At 49.3% G+C, this 12,781-nt stretch overlaps 1 protein-coding gene across 3 annotated transcripts in view; it reads right to left on the bottom strand.

Moving 5' to 3' along the window:
- The window catches only part of SLC44A2 (solute carrier family 44 member 2 (CTL2 blood group)), a 73,181-nt gene that overhangs the window by 14,607 nt on the left and 45,793 nt on the right, over nt 1-12,781 (bottom strand). For all 3 annotated transcript variants that reach the window (XM_063294498.1, XM_063294500.1, XM_063294499.1), the window contains exons 6-9: nt 11,401-11,529; nt 11,227-11,287; nt 9,312-9,435; nt 5,663-5,746 (exon numbers count right to left, since the gene is read on the bottom strand). In XM_063294498.1, coding sequence (XP_063150568.1) covers nt 5,663-5,746; nt 9,312-9,435; nt 11,227-11,287; nt 11,401-11,529 — 398 coding nt within the window. The remainder of the gene's footprint in view (nt 1-5,662; nt 5,747-9,311; nt 9,436-11,226; nt 11,288-11,400; nt 11,530-12,781) is intronic.

Below are 12,781 nucleotides of genomic sequence, written 5' to 3'. Positions count from 1 at the left end.
GATGGGCGATCCCGGAACGCCAGCAGGGCCTCGCAACCCCTCACCCACCGGCAGGGCAACGTATTGTACAAAGGGGGGTGACGTGACCGCGAGTGAGGGGGCGCTGACCGGCGCGGGGTATTTAAACCCCGCACCGGCGCGCTCCTGTCACTCTCAGCTTTTTTCCCGACGCTGTACCTGCGCTGTGAATAAACCAGAGCCTGATCCACCGAGCCAGTGTCTGAGCATTATTCAACGGGAGGCAGCGCATGACATAAAGTGCGAGTTTCACAAAGCGCGCCTAGACTACCTGGGGTACCGAATCTCCGGGGACGGCATAGAAATGGACCCCGCAAAAGTCGAGGCGGTGCTAAACTGGGAGCGCCCCCGCAACAGACGCCAACTCCAGAGCTTCCTCGGCTTCGCAAATTTTTACAGGTCATTCACCCGGGGGTTCGCAGAGATAGCCCTCCCCCTAACGGACCTCCTCAAAAACAAAGGGGTGGGGGACACCCGACGCGCCAAGAACCCGGGCACAGTGTTGAATTGGACTCCCGCGTGCCAGACCGCATTCAACAAGCTGAAAGCGCTGTTCACCACGGAGCCAATCCTCGCGCACCCGGACCCAGAACGGCCGTTCGTGGTCCAAGCCGACGCCTCAGACTTCTCCCTGGGGGCCATCCTACTCCAAAAGGACCCCACGGGACTCCTGAAACCATGCGCCTACCTGTCAAGGAAGTTCTCCGAGACAGAAAGGCGATGGCACGTCTGGGAGAAAGAAGCCTTCGCGGTAAAATCGGCGCTAGAAACATGGCGACACCTACTCGAGGGAGCCACCCAACCATTCGAGGTCTGGACCGACCACCGGAACCTCGAGGCCCTACGAACGCCCAGACGCCTTAGCCCAAAACAGGTCCGATGGGCCCAATTCTTCAGCCGCTTTAATTTCCAGCTGAAGTTCATGCCGGGCAAAAAGAACTTCCTGGCCGACGCCCTCTCCCGACTGCCCCAAGACGAAGAGCCCGCCCCAGACACCATTGGGACGGTCCTATCCGCCTCGCAACTGGGGATGGCCGTGACCACCCGAAGCGGCGCTCGGAGGCAGCTCGACTCTATGGCGCAGCCGACGGCGGGACAACCTGCGACCAGACGAAGCCAACCGCAACTACCAGGGGGAATGCGCACGGACCTCGCCGCCGCCCTCAAAACCGACCCCTGGTTCCTGGCAAACCCCGACAAGGTAACGATGGCACAGGACCTGGCATGGGGGGAAGGCAGAATCTATGTCCCGGACTCGCAACGCCAAGCGATCTTGCATAGGTCACACGACGCCAAACAAGCGGGACACTTTGGGTTCCTCAAGACCCTACACCTAACACGGCGTCAATTCTGGTGGCCCGCGCTCAGGCGAGACGTAAAAGCATACGTAGCGTCCTGCCCAACGTGCGCTAGGGCCAAACAGGCACCAGGCAAACCCGCGGGGCTATTACAACGGGTGGCAGAACCCTCCCGCCCATGGGAGGAAATCTCTATGGATTTTATAGTGGACCTCCCACCCAGCCAGAAGAAAACGGCCATTTGGGTGGTGAAGGTTTACTTCTCGAAGCAGGCCCACTTCATCCCCTGCACGTCGGTCCCATCCGCACAACAACTAGCCAAACTCTTCCTCATCCACGTGTACAGGCTACACGGATGTCCCGCACGTGTGGTGACCGACAGGGGCACACAGTTCACCTCCAAATTCTGGCGGGCCTTCCTAAAGCTGACGGGGACCCAACAGGCCCTATCCACTTCCTGGCACCCCCAGACGGACGGAGCCACAGAGGTCCTCAATGCCACCTTAGAGCAATTCATACGCTCATATACTAACTATCACCAAGACGACTGGGCAGAACTGCTCCCGTTCACCGAAGTCGCATACAACAACGCCGTCCACACGAGCACGGGGAAAACTCCGTTCGAGGTAGTCTCGGGGCGCGACTTCGTCCCCATACCGGAGCTACCTCAACCCCCGGAACCCCAGGTGGACGCTAGCGACTGGGGACGGAAGATCGCGGAATCATGGCCAATAATCACGGCGGCGCTGAAGGATGCACAGGCAGCCTACAAAGAGCAGGCCGACAAGCACCGGCGCCAACAACCGACGTTCCAAGCGGGGGATATGGTCTACCTATCCACCAAATTCCTAAAGTCACCCCAACCCTCGAAAAAACTGGGGCCTAAGTACATCGGGCCGTTCCGAGTCACACAAATAGTGAACCCGGTAGCAATACGCTTGGACCTGCCACACAACCTACGGAGACTCCACCCGGTGTTCCACACCAGCCTCCTGAAACCGGCAACCACCTCTCGATGGCACCCAAGCACGCCACAGCCCTCACCGGTGATGATCGACGGGCAACATCACTTTGAGATAAGGGACATACTCGACTCCCGCAAGCAACGAGGAACTCTACACTATTTAGTCAGGTGGAAATACTTCCCCCACCCGGAATGGGTGGCGGCGCACAACGTTAACGCGCCTGACCTGACCCGGGCATTTCACCGGGCATACCCCGACAAGCCACAACCAAGGTTAGCAAGCCGTCCCCTGCAAACCCCCCCCCCGCGGGCCCCCCCCGCCTACCGTGCCCCAAGGGAAAGGGCCCCCCCAAGCCCGCGACTTGGGTGGACCTCCCCCCCCCGGGACCCACTCCCCCCGCCCCGGGCCCACGAGGCAGTGACAAGTGTTCGCCAGCACCCTCCCCCCGCCCCCGGCCACGGGGGAGCGGCAAGCAAGTCAACAGGGCAACCTGGGGGCAACGCCCAGGACCACAAATAACAAAGGCGACGCACTTTAAATAAAAAAGAAGGGCCCTACCTGGAGCTGATAAGCACCCGACCAGCCACGCCTCTCTCCTCGCCGAACTGAGCCAAACAAACAGGGTGTGGCTGGAGCATGCGCACGCCAGGGCGTGACCCGGGCATGCGCACTAAGGACACACCCTGGGAAGGCACGTGGTAGAGGGAGGAGCAAAGGGAGGGGCAACAACTACTCCGGCGGGAATTTCAAAAAAAAAAAAAAAAAAAAAGTGCCGTTTGACAGCTCCACCGAGAAAAAGGAAAAAACCAGAAAACCGGGGGGGAGCACTATTCGGACAGGGGGCAGTATGTCATGAGTGCCGTTGAGCTGAAGCCATCAGCGCAATGGCACACATGACAATAGCAAGGAAACAGGAGAAGGGGCTCAAGATAAGTAGCCATCAACTCACAATGACTAACGGCCAACAAACAATAGCTAAACGGATCACGGAGCACACCCAAGCCATCAGCGCTAATACAACGGAGATCGCCCAGCTGACAGCAATCACCGGATGAATAGAAAACCCGATGATGGGCGATCCCGGAACGCCAGCGGGGCCTCGCAACCCCTCACCCACCGGCAGGGCAACGTATTGGACAAAGGGGGGTGACGTGACCACGAGTGAGGGGGCGCTGACCGGCGCGGGGTATTTAAACCCCGCACCGGCGCGCTCCTGTCACTCTCAGCTTTTTTCCCGACGCTGTACCTGCGCTGTGAATAAACCAGAGCCTGATCCACCGAGCCAGTGTCTGAGCATTATTCAACGGGAGGCAGCGCATGACAGGGAGTGAGTTTGTGTGAAAGGGCACTCACCCCGAGTGAGAGACAGGGAGTGGGTGAAGAATGAGTGCCCCCTGTTGAGCAGTGAGAGAGTTCGAGGGGGGGCATAGTGAATGGAGGGGTGAGGGTTGGGCTCTGACGGCGCTGAGAGCGGAAGCTGGTGCGCCGGAGGGCCTACCATCACCCTGTGGGAGATTGACTGTGAGTAAGGATGTATGAATGGAAGGAGGGAGTCCTACTTAGAGCCAGAGACTCCCAAGGTCCAGGAGTGGGGGCTAATGGATCAGGAGTCACTGGGGGCAACATGGCGGGGCTCATTATTGAGGTGGTGACGGGTAGGGGATGTTATGGCAGGAGCCGGAGGGCGGGCCATCTTCGGGGAAGATGCCCTCGGTGTTTGTTACCGGTGGCGTGTTCCGGCCCTCTGCGCTCAGACCCAGGCCCTGGTCAGCAGATCCATAGGGGCCCTGGTTTCCGGCTGCTGCTGCTGCTTAATGCCAGGTCAGTTAATGAAAAGGCCCCCCTCATATGTGACTTAATCACTGAGGAGGGGGCAGACCTGGCATGTATTACCGAGACCTGGCTGGGTGCGGAAAGGGGGGTGCCCCTTTCGGAAATGTGCCCAGCTGGTTTTACGGTATGGCATCAGCCGAGATCCCAGGGCAGGGGAGGAGGGGTGGATGTTGTCATCTGAGAGTCTCTTGTGGCCTTCAGGGGCCCTGCTCCACAAGTGGCTGGTTGTGAGACCCTGTTCTTCAAGTTGGGTTCCGGAGAACAGTTGGGAGTGTTGCTGCTGTACCAACCTCCCTGCTGCATGGCAACCTCTCTGCCTGAGCTGCTTGAGGCCGTCTCGGGGCTGGCGGTGGAGTTCCCCAGGCTTATGGTTCTGGGGGACTTCAATCTGCCATCCCTGGGGTGTGCCTCAGAGGCAGCTCAGGAGTTCATGGCTACCATGGCAGCCATGGGCCTGTCCCAGATAATTCGGGACCCAACTCGAGACAGTGGTCACACCCCAGACTTGGTTTTCTTGTCAGAGCAGTGGCAATGTGATCTGAGGGGAGAGATAGATCTGTCCCCATTGTCATGGTCAGACCATACCCTGGTGGCCCTGAGATTCTCTTATGCCACCCCCCTCCGCAGGGAGATAGGACCCATTCGATTGGTCCACCCCCAGCGACTGATGGACCCAGTAGGGTTTCAGAGGGAGCTGGGGGTTATACCCAGTGATCTGCTGCACAGTCCAGCGGAGGCCCTGGCTGCAGCCTGGAATAGGGAGGCGGCTGGGGCCTTGGACAGGATTGCGTCTGTGCGGTCTCTCTTGTCTCATCGAACCCGGCACTCCCCGTGGTTTACGGAGGAGCTGAGGGTGCTGAAGAGGGTTAAGAGACGCCTAGAGCGCCGCTGGAGGAAGACAAAGACTGAATTTGACCGAACGCAGGTAAAAGCCGCCATTAAGGCCTACCTTGTGGCGATAAAAGCGGCGAAACGTCAATATTTCTCCGCTCTTATTGCGTCTGCAGAATGCCACCCAACGGCCCTGTTTAAGATCACTCGATCCCTTTTGGGGAAGGTGGGTTCAGCAACCCACCTACAGGGCCGTGCAGAGGAATTTGCTGAGCATCTGCAAGACAAAATCGCTCGGATCCGCTTAAAGTTGGACTCCAGGTGTGAGTCAATGCAGACTGCTCCCAAAAATTGAGGGAGTGAACAAACGGACAGGCAAGGGAGCAGGGCTTCAGCCAGGGCAGTGACGAAGTGCTAAGACTGCTAGTGTAGTAAGTTAAAAATTTGGAAACCCAAGGCCAAAACCCCACTTGACCATGGTGCTTACTGAGTGACTTTAGGCCAGTGGTTGTCTCAGCCCAACCCTCCTTGTCAGGCTGATATGGATAAAATTAGGGGAGATCCCCACATAACCCATCTCAAGTGCTCTGAGAGAAGAGGAGATATAAATGCAAATGTTGTAATACATTCTCTAACTTCTCCAATGCTCTGCTTTTGGGACAGTTAGGCCCTGATTTCATTCTATAGATTAGCTGGGCTATTCAGTCCTGTGCTCACATTATTATCCAGTACCAGGAAACGGTGTAATCTTCAAAGATCTTCATAGCCACTTGTCTTGTCTCCAGAAGGACATTTGCCTTTCTGCAATTAAAAGCAGCACAAAAGGAAAATATCAGGAGGAAAGAAAATGCAATTTCCAGGAATGTGTACATCTATCCAAAGAGGTGCTTTGGAATGCACAGGAGTGCCCACGAGCACCTATTTTTGTATCAGTAAAGCAGACACATTTTTTCCCAAGGCTTGCATGGCTTTGGAAGTTGCTCCCATCTGTCTCCACATACACAGGAAACTGAGAATTACAGTCAGGCCCTACAGATAGGCACTAGGTTCATGCTCCTATATGCTCCAAAGCACCTTTTGGAGACCAAATGCAGAGCACTGCCAAACTCTAGAAGCTGTATGACACAGGAGAAGCTTGACAAGAACAATTATCTGTTTAATATAGGACACTGAAAATGTAAAAAAGGGTGTCCAATCTATGCCAAGATGCTCTCTTCTACCTGCTCTTGCTGTGTCTAATCATTTATCAGCACTGTAGGAGCTTCACTCACTCATGGCTGAGGCTCATGAGCATTTTAGTAATATGAGCACATTTCCATTTACATGGGGAGAAGGATGGTTAAACAAAGATGAACAACTCTATGAATATAGCATATTTGGGGGGAAAAAAAAATCCCTCTATGTTGAAAGCTAGGAACTCTTCATCTGTATATTCATTAGCTTCCATTTCTGTGGTCATGGGCAGATACGGTCATGTGCCACTCTCAGGGAACATGGTCTCAGTATTCAATCCCAATTCTGCTCTCCAGTCCCCTGCGCTCAATCCCAATACCCAGTCATTGCTAACCCAGTGTCCCAGGGTGTTGACTGTTGCTTCTAAATGCCAAATCAGCTTGCTGTAAACCTGAAGAAACCTGGCATGTATTACTAAGACCTGACTGGGCACAGAGGAGGGAATTCAGAGAAGTGCCCACCTAGGTTTTGAATATGACTCCAGCTGTGACTCCAGGCAGGAGTGGTGGAGTGGCTACTGTTATTTGAGGGACTCTGGTGGTTTTCAGACACACGGCTCTGCAGATAGCTGGTTGTGAGACTCTGCTGGTGAGACTAGGTCCTAGGGATCAGATAGGACTACTGCTACTATACTAGCCTCCCTGCCCAAGTTACTTGAGGCCATATCTGGATTGGCAGTAGAATTTCCCAACAAATAGTGCTGGAGGACTTTAATCTGCCCTCAGGGCAAGAGTTGGGAAGCAAATCAGAGTTCTAGCTCATGACTGCCCTGACTCTAGTGGTTATGCAGCCAACTTAATGTAGTGATCACAAATTACACCTGGTTTTTATATCAGAGCAGTGGTGACATGATCTGGAATTAGGAGATATCGTCAATCTCCTGCCATTAACCCTAGAGCTTTCTGCAGCCACTCTTCCCTGCAAGAAGGAAGAACCTATTGCCAGACACCTGATGGGCCCAGTTGGGTTTCAGAAGGAACTTGGAGTTGATTCCTGTGGCTCTCATGCATCATTTGACTGAGGCCCTTATTGCTGCAGGGAGGAAGGGGCATCCTTGGCCCTGGATTGGATCATACCTGCATGGCCTCTGTCTGTAGATGCCAGAGAGCTCCTTGATTATCCAAGGAACTCCAGAAAATGAAAGGCAGAAGAGATACCTGGAACATCACTGGAGGAAAACAAGGAGTGAATCTGATAGAGCATGGGTAACAACCTTTCTTAATGATTACCTTGTGGTAAGAGCTACAAAATGTGACTATTTTTCTGCTCTTATCACATCTGCAGACTGTCATCCAGTGACTTTATTCAGGACAATCTTACCTCTATTAGGGAAGAAGGGACTGGAAGAATATCTGCAAGAGTGCTGTGAAGATACTCTAAGCATCTGTCAGATACAATTGCTCAGATTCACTCTCAGCAAAACTCTGGTTTTACAGGTCTCTTGGAGATAACTAGGGCATGGTCTAGCATGGTGATCTGGGAAGAGTTTAAACCTGTTGATCTTGAGAAAGTGGACAGGGTCCTCAATGCTGTGAGTACAGCCACAGCACTGTAATAAATCCATGACTCTCTTGGTTGGTTAAGGCCTCTCAGGAGATGACATGCAGTTGGATCGAAGTGGTACTTCCAGCTCTTAGCGGGTGTGGTCTGTCTCCTCAAGAACCTTTCCTGGGATCCAACAATTTTGAGGAAAGGCTGTTAAGAAAGTAGTCAGCTTACAGCTACAGATGAAATGGATTATCTGGACCTCTTTCATTTGGATGTCAGACCAGGATATAATACTGAGACAGCACTGATTGCACTTACAGATGATCTCTGAAGGGACCATGATGGAGGTAGTACATCCACCTTAGCTCTTTTTGAGTTCTCAGCAGCTTTTGATACTATTGATCATAGTATCCTTCTGGACTGGTTTTAAAGTTTAGGAGTGGGAAGTAGAGTGCTGCACTAATTCTCCTTCCTCAGGGGCCATTTCCAGGTGGTGTTTGGTGGTGGTGGGGAAGCTAGCCGAAGGCCCCTGCTTTGCAGGATCCCTCAGGGCTCTTATTTAATATCTACATGAAACCAGCGGGTGAGGACATCCATTGGTACAGGGTTCAGGTATCATCAATATGTCCACAATACCCAGTTGTACTTTCTCCACCCTAGAATGACCAAGTGTTGATGTCAAAGTCATATTTCATTGTGGGAATCTGGACAAGGAAAAGCAGTCTTCAGCTTAACCAGAGCAAGCATTGGGGTTTTGGGTCTCATGACACTGAGGACTCTCGAGTTTTGGTCCTGAATGAGGATACATTCCCCCAGGCATTAGCATCAATTTGAGGGTCCTATTGGACTCAGTTCCTGCTGGAAGAACAGGTGGCAGCTGTGGCCAAGAAGGCCTATGGACAACTCCATCTTGAGCAACAATTGTGCCTGTTCCTGGACTGAGAGGCTCTATTAACAGTCCCTCATGCCCTGGTCATTTCCTGTTTGTACTATTGCCATGCGCTGTACATGGGCCTGCTCTTGAAAACCACCCAGAACCTGTAATTGATCCAGAATCAGTGGTGCAAGTAGTTATGGAAGTATGCCCATTTAACACCACTACTTGGTGGGGTGCACTGGCTCCCTATAAGCTTTCAGATGCAATTCCAGGTGCTTATAAATCTATAAAGTCCCTCATGGCACAGAGCAGGTTATTTGCGGGGCCCTTGTCTCCAATTATCTCTGCTAGGTCCATGAAATCTGGCAGAGTGGACGTGCTTTGGGTCCCTTCCATGGCAGAGTGTCCCCTAGTGGGACCTAGGAGATGTCTGTTCCCTGTGGAACAACATTTCCCACAAGGTTTGGATGGTTCTCACCTTTCTGTCCCTCTGTAAGGCCATGAAAACCTGGTTCTTTCCCTCAAGCATTAGGCCAGAATGAAAGATCTTAAACGTAAGTATTGGTTGGCCTTGGCTAATTGTGTTACTTTTGCTATTTCTATTATTCTGTTCTCTTTTCCGTTCCAGACAGTTATTGTTTTTTATTTTCTAATACTTGGTTTTTATGTTCCTACAAATTGGTAAGTCATACAGAGTCACTTTTTGCTAATTGACCATGTAGACCAAATAAGTAAATAAATTTATCACAAGAGGCAAATGAAACTCACTTGGCCCCTTCCAGAAGTTCTGTCACATTCCTTTTCTTTCCTCTTCCATCATCAAAAGTTGTTGTGTTTCCAACCATGATAACACCTTTCTTACTGTTGATTGCAGGTAAGCATCTACGAGCCACTGCAGTTCACAAGACATCAGAGAGATGTAAACACTTAACTCCAGTGACTTCCTCTGCCTGAGCCATGTTCTTCTCATGTTTCACAACACTGCAGGGCTATTCACAAGCTCCGTATTTGAACCAGCCCAGTTTAAACTACTGGTACTTGTATATTGAGCCTCTCAGTCCCCCCTTCCCGCCCCAGCATATACCTTTATGTCATCTGACAATCATGTTCATTTCTTATGTTTTCTGGGCAGGGTTTCTCTTCCGTTCCCCACCCAGGGTTATAATCTCCAGTTTCTGGGCTTTCAAGAACTCTGGAATCAGCTCCCTCTTTACCTTTGTCTTTGGGAAGAGTCTGAAGGGTTTTAAGAGGGATTTAAAGACACTTTTATTTAACTGGTGAGTTAGGGCAGGGTTTGCTTGTCCCATCCTGCTCTCATTATAATTGGCAGTCCCATGTTAGTCCCTGTTTTACTTAAGTTACAGAGGTATTTGCACTTGGCTGTATTGTAAATCAAATGTTTATTATAGCACATTTCTTAACACGTATGATTGTAAGGTTTGGTTGCTTTTAGCTTAAATATTTAATTGGTCTTGTTGTTTAGTTGTAAACTATTTTTATTGGATGAAATTTTTGTATACTCTATTTCTCTCACTTGTTTCCCATCTTGGAAATGCCAACTACTATAACTAATAGAGCCTCGTGTGGCGCAGAGTGGTAGGCGGCTGCATTGCAACCAAAACTCTCCCCATGACCCGAGTTAGATCCCAGCGGAAGCTGGATTCTCTCTCAGGTAGCCAGCTCAGGTCGACTCAGCCTTCCATCCTTCCAAGGTCGGTAAAACGAGTACCCAGCTTGCTGGGGAAGGTGACGCCTGGGGAAGGCAATGGCAAACCACCCCACTCTATAGTTTGCCAAGAAAACGTTGAGAAAGCAGCGTCCCCCCAAAGGGTCAGACATGACTCGGTGCTTGCACAGGGGACCTTTCACCTCATCATATAACTACTACTACTAATAAAGTAGGCTGATTATACCTATCACTCAGACTTACTTGCAATTCCCAGTTATGACTACCAATTCAGGATGAAATTATTAGAATTATGTGTATTACAAACATCTGGCTGGAAGAGTCTCGTCCACTACTGAACGTTCAAAAACAAATTGGCTCAAAAACAGAAAGCAAGAGATAAACAGGGACCATTTGGCACATAGAAAGTAGCCTTATACTCATTTCAACTTACAGGAACCACAGCCACCTATTCAATATATGTTGTGGGAGTAGCTAAGAACAACAACACCTTTGATCTTCCTATCTAACATGTACCAGGGTTTAAAACAATGAGCAGAGACCAAGCTCTGCTCTGCACAACAAAATCATGTTGCTGAGTTTTGGAAACTAAGAATCTGGAAACTACTACCAGTTTTACCTTCTGTTGCCCAACATGAATCACTGAAGCTAGATAGTCATAGTGTCATAAAGGTTAAGTAAATTAAGAATAAGCAACTAAATCCAAGCCAGCTCCAGAGTTCAGGTAATCAATCATCTGGATGTTTTTGAAGGCTTTTTAAATCTAGAGATAACTTGCTTCAAGGAAAAGACTGGGCTAAGTAACTCATGGAGATCTATCCTGTGAGTTACAAGCAAAATTACCATAAAATCTAGAGTTTGTATGTGGAATGACTGTGGAAGCAGTTGGCAGTCACAGCCCTTCTTTGGTTGTATTAAGATGGTTCAGCTGCACTTGAAACCAGAATTAAATCCCCAGAGTTTCTCCTACCAGCTTTCTTTACCAGGAGGACTTACAGGGCTTGCTTGGTGTAAGCATGGCTGGGCAGTCACCATCTTTCAACACTTCAGGTGCACTCTGGAGCAGAGATTGAGAGAGACAGGATGCATCGAAGATTAATTCCTGCCCAGAAAAGGAGATTATCTGATCTTTCAGGAAGAACACAGGCAACTATCGAACAGCCCACTTACCTTTGTCAGATCTGTAAACTCTGGGACACAAAACTGTTGATAATATTTTAGCTCCTTGGTTCCTGTGAGGTCAACAGTAGAGGCTTGTAGGAAGGTGAGATAGCGATCTGGACACTGGCTCACACAGATCTGAAAAAATCCCAAGGTACACAGTAATTTATTGACTGAATTTATACATGGCACTGTATCATAATACAACTTCTCTGGTTTGCAATCCATGGTTTATCTCAGGAAACCCCCCAAAAGCATTCATGGGCGTCAATCTGCTTATGGATACCACCCTTGGTGCCTGCAAGATCGCTGCCACTATTCATTTTAAAATTATTTTAAATAAAACTTAAAAGACGTCATCTTTAAAATAAAGAATCATCCTCAAGATTTCCATGAAATTTTTTTGGATTCCACATTCATAACACCTCATGCTTTGCCTGGAATTGTCAACCTGCCACCCCCACTTCCACCCCACCTCTAAGATAAAGGTAAACTAGGAACTGATGGTTAACATGAAGGCTAAGAACATGGAAGAAAGCAAGATCATCAAACTGATTTTTGGGAAATTGCTGTTTATGTCTGGCTACCTCTTGTGAATCGCAGCAGGGACCAATCTTGTAATATAAGATTTATAATATAGTATTAAAATTTAATACATTTTTGAAAACCACTATAATGATAACTTCATGAGGAACTACACTGCTTTCATTCTGATTTCAAAAGTATACATTATCCTGCAATATTCTTCTAATTCCTTGATTTTCCTCAGGTTTGCCTCGACAATGGATTTGTTCTAGCCATTTCTACTTCCCTATACTTAATATACTGCCACAAATTGGCACTTTTCAAGCACGATAATGGACAAAAATAAATGGGCTTTATTTTTTTAAATCAATCTCTGTTTATGGTGTGCTACGTGATATATTATTGCCAAAAATGCAATATCTATGTCCTTATATTATTTTAAAAAGTGTAGGTAAACTGTTAGAGGGAATATTTCTTTAAGAACATAAGAAAGATAAAGGTACATATCTAAAACTACAGAATGTATCTTCCCTCCAGAACCTAAATATTATTTATGTTTTATTGTAAACCGCCCAGAGTCCCTTTTGGGAGATGGGTGGTGATAAATTTGATTAATAAATAAATAAATAAATAAAATTATTGCTGAATTATTACAATAAATGAAATTCCTTTATTCCTTACAATAAAGGGTCTGGTTACTTGAGGAACTGCCTGTCTCCCATAGGATCTGCCTGACTGGTTCCACCTGGCAGGGTTGGCGTACTCCAGGTTCCATCAATTAAACAATGCCGTCTATAAACCTCGGGAAATACACCTTCTCTGTAGCAGCACCTGCTCTCTGGAATGAGGTTCCCCTCAAAATTCG

This window comes from Candoia aspera, chromosome 2 (assembly GCF_035149785.1).
Source record: "Candoia aspera isolate rCanAsp1 chromosome 2, rCanAsp1.hap2, whole genome shotgun sequence".
Taxonomy (NCBI): Eukaryota; Metazoa; Chordata; class Lepidosauria; order Squamata; family Boidae; genus Candoia; species Candoia aspera.
Note: the sequence above shows the minus strand (reverse complement) of the source record. Positions and strands in the feature narration are given on the sequence as shown.